General features: G+C 30.8%; 1 protein-coding gene across 1 annotated transcript; it reads left to right on the top strand.

Annotated features, from left to right (window-relative positions):
* Positions 1 to 481: 481 nt before the first annotated feature.
* On the top strand, positions 482 to 16,955 carry LOC119678345 (mucin-17-like; the record flags this gene model as incomplete). The annotated part of the gene is made up of 5 exons (XM_038090129.1): positions 482 to 695; positions 767 to 4,643; positions 7,485 to 7,581; positions 16,026 to 16,630; positions 16,739 to 16,955. Coding segments are annotated over exons 2-5 (4,686 nt in total), but the record flags the coding sequence as incomplete, so codon positions are not given.
* Between the last annotated feature and the right edge of the window lie 5 nt (positions 16,956 to 16,960).

The following is a 16,960-nucleotide window of genomic DNA, read 5'->3' as shown; positions in this document are numbered from 1 at the left end:
GTCTCCTTTTTTTTCGTTGATAATATAGTTTTAATAAACATTATTTCATATGAACTCGAATCCCATCATTGAATCGAGAGAATCGAGAAACACATGATCAACACCATGACTAGACAATAAATTATGTAGGCTCAAACCGATTTTAAAACCCTTTTATATGGTCGATTTTTGAATTATAATTCGTAAGCCAGAAATTTCAAAAAATAATATTAATTAAAATACCTTTTTTTTTTATTTGGACCTACAGTCAATGATATCTTCACTGACTCCACTAATATAGCAGAAATTAAAATATTCTTAAGCTTAGATATAGACTTAATTCTTAAAGATTTCTGTGACAAACTTAACTCAATGCTGTAAAATAATAATAACATTAATATTAATTTAATATTATTATTAATTGTAAAATTATTTACTAATATACAAAATTAGCTAACATTTCTAATAATTGATGAAATTGTCTCATTTATTTACAGTTTCTAATGTATGAATCCACAAATTGTTGATAATTAAAAATCACGGCACAAATAAGTCGTCAGCATAAAACAGAAAAGTCGAAAAGTCGAAAAGTCGCATCCAAAATGGGTACATGGAATTTAAAAATATTCCAAAAGAGTACACATACGCAAAGGTGCATCAAAGTACAAAACTAAAACTGAACAAAAACTTGAATAGACACTGAAACTGAAGTGACGGTAACGCAACATAAAAATTTAAGTAAATAATAGAAAAATAATAACAAAAATAAACAACTACAAAATTACAGTTAAGTAAAAACCCCGAATTTCCCACCATTGTCACGCCGAAATTTACAACATTCCAATTGCCTTTAATGTTGCTGAGATTATCGACGCAATAAGCGATTCGTTATTAAATATGCCACAATTTATGCATTTTGGCACGTTTTCAAAAATTGTCACTACTATTTTAATAAGTCAAATAATAATACTCACGATCTTGACCACAAAAACACAGGCGGGAGTCATTAGGACTAGCGAAATTGCCAGTGATAATAGTAACGATAAAACATTAGAAGCAATAAGCGCTAGGAAAAATGACCCTGACATTGTTGGAAATGGTGCGGCAACCAATTTGGAGGTGCGGAATACGAGCACGAGTGAGGGCATTACAAAACCGGAAACTACAAAGTTAAACAACCTAAGTCACGGGAGCACGGTAGTGGTAAATGGTTCAGAAAAAAGAATGCTTTTGAAAGCGGTGAGAGGTGATGACGAATCAACTACAAAAGCAGCAATATTTAGTCATAATAGCAAAAATGATACTATATCAGGCAATGTCCAAAACATCAGTCATATGTATAGTATCGATAGTGGTTTGGTATGGAACGATAACTTAGAGACAACAAGTGTAACTCCTGTTGAAATAACAACTGAGAATGTTTTAGTTGAAATAGAAGAATTAGCTGTGAAACATACTCAGGATAAAAAAGGTGTTACTACTGCAGAAAATACAACTATCAATACACCAATAGAGGTAAAGCATACAGATCAAATTGCTATGCTACATAGTACAGAATTGTCTGATAATTCACAAGAAGCGACGACATTTACTACCAAAAAAGTAGATAAGTCTGCATTGGATAGTATGCAAACTGAGTCACCTCCAGTAAAACCAACAATACAAGTTGCTTTGTCAAGTAATGAGACCACTGTTATACCACAGGCTACACAAATAATAACAACAACTGCGTCAACTGTAAGTAAAGTAAATATTTCAAACCCTAATGAAGAATCGAATGAGATACATATACATAATATAAATACGACTGCAGTAAAGCGTGCTAAATTTATTAATGATAATTCTACAAATGCACAACAAATGAATCTACCTGATGCTGCAGAAGTATGGAGTTTAGCAGGTATGAAAACTGTACCTAAAATGAATCACAGTTCAGTTGAAAGTCAGCTAACAGCACCGTTGAGTGTGAAAACCGCTTTTATGGAAAAAGATCTGCATAGCGATTTCAATAATGTTAATGACAGTGATAGTCATAGTGAGAAGAATTTATTGGATTGGACACAAATTATGTTGAACACTGATTTAGTCACAAAGATGAAGACTAAAGATAATTTAGTGCTTTTAAATAAATCAGAAGACACAACAACAACAACAACAACAACTGCACAACCAATTTCTACACAAGTCAATGATATTACAAACATTGTAAGTGGTTATAATAGTTTATCTAATATTTCTTCACCAACTACTGCTACAACCTTGTATAATAGCACTTCACTTACAACAAATTTGCCAACTGTTTTATTCGCGACCTCTACGGTAAGTACACCAGAGAGTATAACAGTCACAACAGCAATTTTATCAGCTGATATCACTGATAAGAAAGAGCTTATCAGTAAAAACTTTCCAACTCCCTCTTCGAGTGTAGAAGAAACGACATTGGAAACTATATCCAATACACAAACAGAGACTACACTGAAAAGAGTAGACGATGAATTGAAAGAGCACATAAATGTTGCAAATACTCTTCAATGGCAACAACCTACTACAACTACAACATCTGCAGTCCCTCAACAAATTACAACGCTTGAACAACATACAACAGCGGCAACAGTAATAGTGACGCTCCCAGATAATCATTCCAAGAACACTGAAAGTGACATAATAAAATCTAAATCGAATTTACTGGATTTAACATCATCTACACCCGCAACAACACAAACTGATGGCAGTCAGAATGAAGTAAACATTTTTAAAGTTCAGAAAAAAAATAACAATAATGAAGGCGGCGGCGTCGTCATGACTAACGCTAATGAGCATGATAACACTTACGCTCACAACGTGACTACACTTGAGCATTCCTTAACTGAGACAACTACGCTTAGTCTGCTTCCAACTGGCAAAGTGGTTGCAAGTGCCAATGAAACGCGTTTCGGTTTGAATGAAAATTTACAAACACTTAAAGATAAAAATAACGACGTCGAAGACGGCGTTACCGTAGAGCCAGCAATTAGTACTACAACGGAAACAATATTACCAACAGTTTTGGCAAAAAATGAAACTATATTAACAACGACGGAAATTAACAATCAAATTGGCAATCAATTGGATTTAGACAAAAAAGAAAATAAGCAAGAAAATAAGCAAGCTCCTAGCGACAGTGTCACTGATTTGATTAGTACAAAAACGATTTTGGCCGAAACGACCACAGAAAAAACTACGACAATATCGTCGCATGAGAACGAGTTATTAATATTTACAACGAAAACTGCGACTACTGGAACAACACCAGCTACTACCACATTGGCAATAACAGTTGCGACGAAAACAACCCCAATACCAACGGTAACAACTTTTTCACCTTCACTGCCAACCATAGCAACAATTGGGTCAATTCTTGAGACAGGGGAGGCTTCCACAAAGGTAACACCTGTTAGAATTAACAATGTAGATGTAGTAGAGGAAGAAACGACTACAGCAAAAATAACCACAACTGGCCAAATACTCAATAATACAAGTACTGATTCTAAAGACGCTTCTATAGAGACTAACAACGTAATCGATACTTTGGATAAACCGTTAACGACAACAAAAACAACAGCTACAACAACCGGTGCACAAGACAAAATAACAGCAGATGATAAACTCGTTGAAACACAATCGAACTCTTTAGCAGAGTCGGATAACAGTTTTGATAAAGACATCAACAATAAAGAAAATAAGGATGAAGAAAAATTGTTAACGGATATAACAACAACTACTATGAATAGCGCATCAAGCACCACAACTACAACTGCGGCACCCACAACAACTACAACTTCGACAACAACAACAACAATACCAACAACTGAATCACCTTTAATAAATTTATTAGACCATACGACAACAAAACCAGCAACTACAACACCTGTCCCTATAACCACGAAAACGGAGGATATTTATAAAATTATTGCTACTACAACTACGACAACAGCGCCATTAACTACAGCACAAACTACAAATATACCTCCAACTATTTCTACTATTTCACCTGATGATATACCAATAACCACCACCGCAAATTTACCTATAACCACCACTTTAAATATACCCACCACAGTAGCTTCAACATCAGTTCCGATAACTACCGTAGCAACGACTATCACATCATTTAAAATGTTACCTACTTCGAGCAACGATGTTGTCGGCATGCCTCCTGTAAATACAATTCCACCAGATCATACTCTTGCTGGTGGCAATATACAACACTCATCACCCACTGATGGCAATGAAAGTGATGTTAATGTCATTATTGCTATCACTGTAAGCATAGTGGGTGTAATAGCACTAATATTATTAGTTGCTTTCCTCTATCTGATGCGTAAACGTCAAAAACAAATGTCATATGGACAACGATGCCGTCCAGTTAGCATGGATGCTTATAGTTTAGATAATGTTTCAGTTTTGGGTAGTGTACGGCGTAAAGGTGCAGCTATGCGTGCTTCAAAACGTTCCTTTGGTAATGCTGCATTCGATGATCCGTCGCTGAAGCATAATGCTCTTAATGCTACAGAGTTGATTAAATTTGTGGATCGTCGTTCAAGTATCTTTGAAGAGTTTCGTGATGTGCCGCAAATAATTGCACGTCCTGATGAGGTACCACCAGGATGTGAAGATAAAAATAGGTAAGTGGCTTTTGAAAATATATACGCAATTTATGTTAATAATTACAACAAAATATTACTAAGTATTAGGTTTTGCCAAAAGTTCAAGGTAGGTTTTAAACCTCTGAGTTCGTTTACTATAACACAACGGCTTAATAGGCCTAAATGGATCCTTATGATCGCCAGTATAATCTAACCAAAGCCTCCACTCCATATGAAAGCTTAAGTTCTTTAGTCTATATATGAACTAACAATATAGAAAAGGCCTTACATATTTGTCAGTAATTTTTTTAAGCTTTGATAAAACTACTATTTTATCTGTACAGTTTCTTTTGAATATCGAAAAAATACAAAAGATCTATTATTAATAAATAGGTAATATTGTAAAATACTAAATTTTGTTAAACAATTCTTTATGGCTAGAATAAATTACTAACAATTTTAAAAATAATTAACAGAAGTGTTTTTAAAATAGCATGATATATTCGAAATACTACTATTTTCAAAGTGAGGTCCATTCGTCTTATGATATATCTATACAGCATATACATAGTTAGGTAGTTGTAACATTATTAAGATGTAAATTAGATTGCACCTTTCATAATTTATGTTAACACAATAAACGCATAAGTTAAATTCATTCTAGAGAGAATTTTTAAAGCGTAGCCTAGTTCCATTTATATCAATAGCTGGAAATTGTACATTGTTCTTCAATCTTTTAAGAAGTGTTGTAGTTTCAAATTCCAAAGTTTTTAGTTGTTATACATGATTTAGATACAGCCGCAACATTTATGTCGTTTTATTTGCTTTTATTAATTGTATTTTGATAAGTGGTTCTAATCAACGCTTGTAATTTTGAAATCTATAAATAAGGTCCATAATTGATGTAATGTTTCCAATTGTAAGCAATAGACGTACTCAGTTAATAGATGAAATAATGTTTATGAACGAGAAATGTTATAAACAAAACTTTTATAACTTTTATGACTCTGGTTTCTAAATTAGCTAGCAGTAATGTTAATCTACCTACATATGTTCCTCATTGCAGGTCATTGTTAAACAGGTACAAATAGATTATATACCTCCAATGTAGATTTCTGTAGTAGCTATCAGTAGAATTAAGAAGTAGTATAAAATAAACTTTTAAATATTTATCTTTCTGACAGTTACTATCCTCAAAGAAGTTCTTGTGTAAGAAATCGGTAGAGTTAAGCATAGTCAGAAATTATAGTCAAGAATTATCACTAAAACCGTAAGGTTTACATGTTGTGTTTAAGCACATAATATAAATCTCCCAATGGGTTTTAGAGTCCCTTTACATCTTACAACTTGAGCTGGCATAATAATAATAAAACTCTATTGATCTAAAAAATTATCATTTAATATATTATTGATATATAAATTTATACAGTAATTACCGATCAAATAAAATACTTACTTATGTACAGCACAATTCTGACAAGTTCTACACTTTTTCAAATAAGTTCAATCCAATGCCGATAATATTTTATTATAAAATATTGTATAAATTTTGACTAAATCATAGAATACACTTACTTATAACTGCCATGTTTAAGCAGTGATTGCAATGATCACTTCGAAATATATTGTAAACTACATACTTTTAAGAACAACTTAAACAACTCATAATATATGTAAAACATAATATATGTATATACATATGTACTCATATATATATATATATTTTTTTTTTTTGTTTTCATTTCAATTAAGGAAATTTATAACTCATTTTCTAAAAATTGATTGACCTTTTTGAATGTTCAATGAGGGCATATGTAGTCAAAAAACCAGTTCCAATTTCGAATAACATAAAACCAATTTGTAATAACAGTATTTATATATATTTTACGTTAATATTTTCTTTAAATTAGATTATTTTACTTAGTTTCAAAAATGTTAGAGTTGTAAAGCAGTGAATGGAAGTAAGAGAAGTCCTCACTGAGTAGTTGTCATTCAATGAAGATTAACTAATTCGAAATTGTGCTATTTTAACGTTTAAGTGGGCGTCTTTTTCAGGAGGTCCTATTATAAATAGTTACGCTTTGGGTTATAATATCGAATAATGTTGTGGATTATTTACACATTTATATATGAAGCAATAAAAATCTACTTTTATGCTCATAAGAGGCTCCTTTGATTTAGTTTAAAAACTGAACCTGTTTTAATTATCTTTATACGTTACTCATTCAATTACAGAGACTGCATCTCGATGATTTCCGAATACCAAATAAATTATTTATTTGTTTAACTAACACGAAGCTAACTTGTTTAATTAGATAGATTAAAATTAGTAATAATTTAAAAATTATTCAAATTATCAAATATTTTAAGACAATACTTTCTTTATGTGTGTTTATTTTCTATTTTAAATTATCATAAATTCAAGAATATATAATAATAATATATAAAAACCAACCCGAAATGTAATCTTAATGTTATTGCTTCCCAAATTAAATTACAATCCACTGAATCACATACTGGAATTTTGAAAATATTTTTTCAATCACTCATACGACCAAACATTCCTTCTACGGTTAAAGTATATGTAATTTTTTCAGTTATAAAAATCACATTTGAATGTCAATACCGATAAAAAAGAAAATAAATTTTGCGATAAAAATAAAAATTTATTATTTAAGAACACTGACTTATGTTATTATTTGAACACCGAAAAACAAAACAAATAAAGTTATAATTCACTTTAGCACATTTTACATTTAAACATATTGTATTGTATTAGCACGCCTACCTATGACTTTTTTTTTTTAAATAATTTCCCCTTTTTTGTATTTCTTTGCATTAGTCATAACTTTCTGTATTTTTAAAAATTTTCTTATATAGATACGCAAATGTGATTCCGCTTCCTGAGACGCGTGTCATACTCCAGCAACAACACAATGATGTGAAAACGGAATATATTAATGCCAATTATGTCAGGGTAAGTATCATGCATGTAATAATCCGAATAAAAATAATAATAATAGTAAACAGAGCCATAGTGGGAGGGTACACATAAGATGATCATTTTAATATGTTTTCCCCATATAAGGTAATGTGATTAATAGGTAAAGTGGGCAATCAGTGAACTGTAGTCATATTCGGTGACATCTCCACTTAGAGGGACGAGAAGAAGATTTGGACGAATTGTTTGCATCTTCAAAAGATTTACAAAGAATTGTAGTAAAATCAGATAGTTAGTAAAGAAATGATAGACAAGCTTTTTATAAGTTAGTATTACGGCACTTTATAAAGAAACTAGTATGAGTATGAAAAAAAATATAAACATATTACCGCCAGTATCTCATTTTATATGACATTATAATAAAAACTAAGAAATACTTCATATTTTCTGCAAAGGTAATGAAAACCATTTATAATGTTCTCGTCTCACCACTAACGTCTTATCCGTTAGTTTTATGTATATGTTACATTTTATATTGCCTTCTACTTCTCAAAGACCTTGCTGAAAGGAACAAAGTCCACTTAATATGGATTCCAGGGCACAGCGGATTTGAGGGAAACGAAAAAGCGGATGAACTAGCTAGAAAAGGGGCGGCCTCATATTATATTGGGCCACAACCATTCTGCGGTCCTTCGTGGAGCTTTTACAAACTTAAACCTTATGGGTCGCTGGAAATAGCAGCTCAGACTAATTGGGATAATACAATTGCCTGCAGACAAGTCAAAGAATCCATACCGTTTCGATCAAAAGCCAGAACTACGTAGTTACTTATGCTGAACAGAAGTGGTATCCGACTTGTCACAGGATTCCTCACTGGGCACTGCGGAATTAAAAAGCATCTATCGAATCTAGGTATTACTAGAGACGATAGCTGCAGACTTTGTTGCGAAGAAGAGGAAACAGCAGAACACATTTTGTGTTACTGTGATAGTCTTGCCAGACTCAGACTTCGGTACTTACCCACTGCCCATCCGGATATAACGGAATTAGGCAACATCTCTCCAAAGGACATATTGGCATTCTTAACTGCTACTCGTCTATGGAACTGTGAAGTGGGTATGTCACAATAATCCTCAAAGGATGCAGTGACGCGGTGACAAGTTCTCAACCCATTTTAAAAATCTAATCTAATCAAATCTACACTTTTTATTACAATATATTCAAATATAATAATTCAATGTTAATCTTCTTTTTCATAGACAAGAATCAACAATAGTTTTGATTTTTTTCTAAAGACTAATCTTCTTTAGTTTAAGGAATAAGGCATTGGTATTAAACAATTCACTCAATAAACATATTCTTCTATTCGGGTTATAGCTCTATAAAATATCGGTTTATTCCTGCAATACTTCTCCAGTCCACTCAGTTCGTCGTTCATTGACACCAAATCTCCTCAAATTAGTTTTTACTACATCAAGCCGACAGGATCAGTGTTACTTATTATTTTCCATTACAGATTGGGGTATTTGTCATGCTATAACATAGGTTTAACTTATTTTATTCACTGAAAGTTTATTTGAACTTCCACATCTGTATCTTGTGAATAAAATAGATTCTCAGCATTTATTTTTATTCAGTAATGCGGTAATCAAAAAAATGAATAGCTCAAAATTTATCTGGGTTTGTGCAACCTTTCGTCTTAGTAGGATATTCAGTATGGTATATAGGTGGAAAATTGATCTGTCTTAACGTAATACTAATAGACTCCGTACCATTGCTTCAGAAATTGAAATAAAATTATTTTTATAATTAAATATTGAAACTAGAATTTTATAAATTCTGTTATCTCATTTTGAAATTTCCAAAAAATTGATATCTTGTCTATAATATTTTGCCATTGTCTATAATGGCTTTGACATTTAAATTTTTTTAACTGCGGCAATAAATAATGCAATTATATTTATAGAATAACCAAACTTTTGAAGTAAATTAGTCCGTCTTGAAAATAGATACAAAGAGTTAGTTTTTAATAATATTTAAAAAAACATTCAAAATATTGTCAAACACATTATACTATGTTATGGATTAATGACTTATTTTGTGCTCTCGAAATGTTGTTATAGTACAATAATTTTAAAACTATAACAAAAAAATAAACACCTCTTACTTTTTGTGGTTTAACATTGTTTAAGAAACACATGGTTTTCACCAAGTGTTTTATTAATTGCCTATGCAAGCAACTCGGTTATATCCAATCCAAATCTGTACCGATAACTTCTATTAACTCGTCGAGATAATTAAAGTGCGGTTCACTTTGGGTATATTTGTTTGGCTACCTTAGAGTAGAGCATGTAGAAAATAAAAACTAATTTTATTTTCCACTTCTTTTAGCTGATTATAGATATTATAATGAATACTATGAGGGATTTAATTTCGGTGTTTTGTTTTCTAATAAGCCGGAAGCCATAGCTAATACCTTTACTTCAAATATATATTTTTTATTCTTACTTGTTAGCATGTTTGGTTGAGATTTTATAGAGGCCAATCGTAATACTAATTTTATAACTGTCCCATCTACTTTAGTTCTACAAAGACAATTTTTACAAGAGACCTTTTTTTGATTTCCTTAATATTCTGATATGCCGGGACCCCGATATACAAAATATTGTGCTGCTCACTTAAAGTAGTTAGCTTTTTTCATTAGGAAGAACGTTATGATGAAAGAATTCAGAGTTTTAATTGCAGCCTGGCTATCTGATAGAATAATGATGTTGATTTTAATTGTATTGTTTGCAGTTAGTATCCTTCAAGTTCTAAAAGCATTTTCGATGTCTGGTCTCTGCGAGTGTAAGAGTGTATGTATGCACCGATATATACAATCCATTTTAGAACCATTCATGAAGATTGCAATATCAGAACCGTTTAGCAGTTATACCGTAGTGCTTTCTGTTGTCAAGGAAAGAAATATAGTTAAACTCTTGCAACAACTCAAAAATTTATTTCAGTTACAACGAAAAAAAAATGAGTTTCTTTAAAATATAATAATAATACCATATTTATAATTATCTTAGAATAATATTATTATAGAATAATCTTTCTACCATTCATGAACTGTAGTACATTCTGTTCTCAAGGAAAGAACCGTAGTAAAATTCTAGTCAAATATTAACTTTAGGATAATGTAGATTAGAAAGATTACCTCAACAAAAAAATTATAAATGATAAAACTAAAAATTATTTTAAATAGCCTTCCCCGACTTCTCTGAACTCTGAAATCACAGCGCAAAAATTTATTTCAGCCGGAACAAAAAAAAATGAATTTGTTTAAAAAATCATAATTATTTGAATCATCTTCATAAAATTTAAATATGAGCAAATAACTAAAAATATTTTAATCTATGTTATAAATCTGAGGATTCAAAGATAGAAATAAGATTTCATATTTTTACATATGTTTTCACACAGGCACTACATGAGAGCAGCAGTTTTAATACTGGCAACAAAATCACTAGAGTGTCACACTCACTTAAGTTTGTTTAGAGATATTCAATTGCGTCATGGGTTTACCCTCAATTTTGATGTAATTTCAGTGATCATGTACCTTTCAAAATTTGAAGTTAAAGAAAAATTTATAGTTAATTATCTTTTGTTAAATTAATGTTATATAGACTGTTTGTAACATATAAAAAATGGTAGGTCATACTATTTATAAATCTGAATACAAGTTTCGAAAATAAATCTATGAAGACAATCAATTTCAACAATAATTTAGAGGCCCGTTATTCACTTAATTTGAATAAAGTGAAATAAAATTAAATTAAATTAATTAAACACACAAATCTGTTTGTGTGTTCTCTAACAGCACTTTTTCTTCTCTCTTTTACCGCCCACTATCACTTTCTTTTTCTATTAGCAGCTATTACTAAAGTTGAAATCAGTTCTAATTGTTGGATTAGAATCATTTTGGAAAAATTCTTACATTCATATATTACCCATAGCGAATAGTTAGTTAACTTCAGCTTTTGCGAATTTTAAATATCTTACATTCAGAATTGTCTGAAACTCTATATTTACGATTTTTCATATTCGAACAATTAAGTTACTATTGCCACTATATTAAAATCCAATTCACAATATATGTATATGTATATAATAAAATTTGTGATATGCCATTGAGAGATTCTGTTAGAACGAAACATATTTAAGTAATACGATACGATAATTGCTGTCTAAAACAGTGCCAAAACCATAAAAACACAACCAAGCGATACGTTAAACAATATATCGCTTGAAATATCAATAATACACTTGCATCTCGAAGCATTATTATCATTTGCTGATGAATATATCATTGGATGAATTAAGAAAATAACATGATTCTCACTACAGATGTTAAAAAGCAAAAATAAAAATCATTATTGCATTTACAAATAATAAAGAATGGTCAGAACTGCTTATAAGTTTAAAATTTAGCTATAAATAATATTTATACGACAAGGGGATTAATTTTGGATTAATAAATGAACGATACTTAATTTATGTGTAACTTCTTTGATAACATGGCCATCATATAACAAGACCAGACCTTGAGAGCTGTGTAAAAGGGACTGCAAGGATTATGTCTATTCTCTTTGGTCATTGAGGTATATAGAAATCCACGTAGAAAACAATATTCACTTTAGAAGTTCTTTGGCTTTCAGTTTTTTGTTCCAGAAGAAACAAGTTTTTAGGAAAGTACTTTTTTGATAGTTTGTCAGACTGAATGTTGATTGGTGATGACGAAAGATTTGTTAAATTACCTAAATTCAACGAGGTGAATTTAGTTTTCGTCTCATTTTTATATCTTAAGATTTCTTGCGAGAAAAGTGGTAGTAAAATGGCGAAATATCGCTATGGACAGCGGAAGAATATTTGCTGACCTGCCACTGCAACCGATTTTCGTTGAAAATAATAGATCAATAGATTTAGTTCGCTTTATCTAACCGAAAATATATATACAGTGTTGTGCATAACAAAAACAACCAAAATAAGCATATCAAATAAATAAGTTTTTTTGTCTACATTTTACTTTTCATTTAAAAACTTTAATACATAGTTTTATTTGTTATTGTATTGGATACTATGAAAAATAAATCCAAGTATTTAAAAATAGACATATTGACCAATAATTATATAGAAATAATATAGATGAATTGGAAGACTCATAAAGATAACTAGCATTAATGAATTAATTATAAACTAATTAATCATATCAATTACTTAATACTATTATATTTTGTAGACTTATTCTATTACTACTAAATATTTACTCTTACAATATGAAAATATATACATATGTTTACGCATATGTAATATACGAGTATGTACAATATACAATAGAAATAATAAAGGCGGGAGCGACCATGGCCGTCTTTGGTTTATTCAATTTGTTTGTCGCGATCTTCATATTATGATTTCATATTAAACAAACTTGTGTATATACGTACATATATTGTATTTTATTTAATTATTTCCAGCCTTATCAGTAGAATCAGAGCTGAATTAATCTCATAAATGCAATATATAGTATAAGTGCAAATTTATTTATTTTAAAAATGTATATTAACTAATGTGTAGTAGATTGTTTATGAAGTCAAACTAAATTAAGAACAATAAAAACAATTTTTCTTTAAATGTTTTCTTAATAAAATCAAAAAATAAAAACATAATAATCAAGAAATTATTTTTTAAAATAGAGAAATTTCAATACATTTTCGCCACTTTGATAATTCAAAAATAAAAAGTTTTATTGTTGCAATAGTTTATTAAGTAATAGCATAAAAAAAATATAATTTATAGATTCATATGTAATATTTAATTACATGATTTCTTTAATACCTATTCCATACTTATACTCGGGATAACGATAACCCCAACTGTACATTCATGTTGAGTTTTTTTCGATTTAGTACATCTGGGCACTTTTAATCTTTGACAGCTAGGGATTTCTGCAAAATCCCACCCCCCTCACTGACTAATTTATATATTCCTCAATAGGTTCGTGTTTATTAGATGACTGATCTAAAATCTGCGTACCGCCCCGTGTGGGTAAAGATTACTCTGAGATTAGATAGTGCTAAGTTGGGCAGCCTGTCTGTTTCCACAAATAGCTTCAGGGCTCTGTCCCTAATGTATTTTTTGGCCCGGGTCTATTCTAAGGTCTCTTAGCATTTGTGCGAATATACCAAGACACTTTCAAGAGACTTCGGAGAGCCTGTACGTACAAGTACAATAAAAGATCACACAAAATAGCGTATCTCAACGAAGTATACACTATGTGGATTGGTAAATATCCGGTCTGAGTAATAAAAACGCATTTTTCTTTTATGCGTCAATATAGTCACTTTTTAGCACGCACTTTTTAAATAATACGAGTTATCCGCTTTATTTAATGCAAATCTCTTTCCCTGGAATCATCTTTTAAAGATTGGAAACAGGTAATAGCCAAATCTGAAGAATACGGTGGGTGAGGAAGGAAAAACTTATGGTACAGTTACAGTCTGATAACTCGTTTAAAGCTTTCCAAATATACAAAGTATAATTGATTTTATTTTGGCATTACCACCTATTTTGAAGTCAGCTTATCATCGATCCATCTAGTATAATACACTATCAAAAGCATCGAACTGAAAAAAGGGGTGCAAATTATTATAAACTGCAAGATAAACTTTAAGAATTAAAAGTGGTGGTAGTATAAAAACTAACACGACCTAAATGTTTATAATATAAAAATAGTAGAAATGAAGAGAGGTAGAATACGACGTACAGTTAAAATTAGTTTACCATCATTCACAATACTCATTTGAGACCAGAGCATATACTTATAAACTAATCCAAAAATTTGATTATTGAAGAACATCAATTTAGATCAAACTATGTTGTCATAAGTCGAAACTAAACTAATCTTATTCTTATTGCTACGATTCTTTTTTTTTTTATCATATACTTTTACCTCTCCTTTTTACAAGAACATATAATCCATAAATCACGAATTCATAGAATATATAAATTTTTTTTTAACCGAATTAAATAATATATAAAGACCCATAAAATAAGAATTACTTGTTAGAGTTCATTTGTAATTGTCAATATGTACCATACTATTGTTATATAAGATTATGATAAAAAAAAATAAGGTCAAATTGTTTATAAATTTAAAATCTTTATTTATTCTTTAAATCCATTTAATTTTCTTTCAAACCAATACATTATACTTTTACTAACTTTTTTTCAACCATAGAAACAAATTCGCAAACGATTTGGTATTTACTTCTCAATCATGTCAAATCGGTATCGTCAGAGTGGTCTCTTGAGCTTAGTAAAGAGCCGAAAGTTTTACTAGCACCATTGGATCAAGCGATTATAATAGTTATGGAATAATATAGGATAAAGTTATGACTAAATGTTATCGAAGCACCAATGCAGTGTGCGATGGTGTGATATAGTGGTGAAAAAACCAAAAAAATTTAGACTAAATTCTGGACACTTTTTTTTAATAGTTTCACATTAACTTTGCATGACACTCGAATAATATTTATTGTTAAACGTTTGACTTAGCTAAAGGGATTTCTAATGCACTACATCTCGATAATTAAAAAAAACTGTTAACATGATCTTGATTTCTGAACGTTTTTGGTGCAATTTGTCTTAATTGGTCGGTTGTTTTCAGGTCGTATGCATAGGTCTAAGTATTCTTTAGCACATTTTACGCTACATTGTTTTTCTAAAAAGAGATTTTACTCGTTTCAAGCACATCTTGCAGAATGGTTTGGACTGACTAATTGTCAATCAACGAATTTTAAGAACCAAATCTTTGAATTTCTTGACATGCTTTTTTTTTGAATTGTTAATACCGCTTGTAAATATTTTTTGTGACATAGCCGTGCAAAAAAACTGTTGTCAGAATAAAGAAGTCTAAGTATTTTATATAAAAATCGCCTTCGTCTTAAATTTTTATTACTTATTGTTAGTGTCTAAATAAATAAACTTCAAGTATGACATAAGACCCAGCAAATATCGATATCGCACCCATTTTTAAAGTTGTGTAAAGATTCTTGTTCTAAACATAGCAAATATTCTTTAAATCCGTTTTAAAAAAATGTCAGTACTTGAAATCCATGCCAATTCACGGTTTAAGAGACCTTTTTATTTATATGCAGCCAAAATCAATTCCACTTCTTGGTATAGCAAACTCTACGGTATTAACGGTACAGTTACGGTAGAGTAAATATTTGGTTCAGGAATGATCGGAATTTAGATCAATTGAATTAGATCATCAATTATATGTTTGCCATGGTTACAGTGCTCTGATTCACTTGGATTTTTTGTACTTTGTGAGGGGATGATTAAACTTTGTGAAGTTTAATTGTGTATATAATTAACCTTTTGTAAACAAGAAGCAATATCTGTCAATATCATTAATGTACTTATTTAATTTACAGGGCCCTAAAGATGCACCAAATTACTATATAGCATGTCAAGCACCACTCGAAGCCACCATTACTGATTTTTGGCGTATGATTTGGGAGCAACAGTCGCGTGTCATTATACAGGCTACTGATCTAATAGAGAACGGCAGTGAAAAATGTGCAGAATATTTACCACCTTCGGTGACACTTGATAATCACACTACGTTCGGAGATTTCCAAGTAACATTAAAAAATCGTGAAGTAAAAGAGAAATATGCCATATCAACACTAATACTTAAGAATACATTGAAAGACGCAAGCCGAGAACTAACACATTATTGGTATAAATGGCCAGAGACAGGTGTACCCAACGAAGAAGCACCAATAATCGCGATGCTGTTGGAAGCACGTTCATCTCTCAAAAGTTATGCTATTGAACAAGCAAATGAACTCAAGGGAAAATCATCAACAGCTACACTACGAAGTGAAGCGAATGGTATAGTGGGCAACGGTATCGATGAACTAAAAGATGTAAGCAACATATCGGGCAGTAGCACTGGTACTAATAGCAGTAATGGTGAAATAAATGGAAATATTACCACCGATAAATTTAAAGTGACCACAAATAAACATCAAGGGTAAGCCTCAATTATAATTATAATCTTTATTTTTGTCCTTGTGTTATTTGTGTTTTTCTTGTACTTTCGTCTGTTTGCTATCTTTCTTCATGTTTTCTCTATTTTTAGTCCCCTAACTGTTCACTGCTCTCCAGGTACTGGACGAACGGGCACGATTATTTCTTGTGATGTTGCTATACGCAGTTTGGAGACACCAAAACGTATTGTCGATATACCCCAAATTGTATATTACATAAGAAGGGGACGTGCTAGTGCTGTACAAACTAAGGAACAATACGAATTTATATATAAAGTTGCTAATATGTATGCAACTAAAATTACAAATTTATC

This window comes from Teleopsis dalmanni, chromosome 2, assembly GCF_002237135.1.
Source record: "Teleopsis dalmanni isolate 2A chromosome 2, ASM223713v2, whole genome shotgun sequence".
Taxonomy (NCBI): Eukaryota; Metazoa; Arthropoda; class Insecta; order Diptera; family Diopsidae; genus Teleopsis; species Teleopsis dalmanni.
This window is presented reverse-complemented; position numbering and strand designations above follow the sequence as displayed.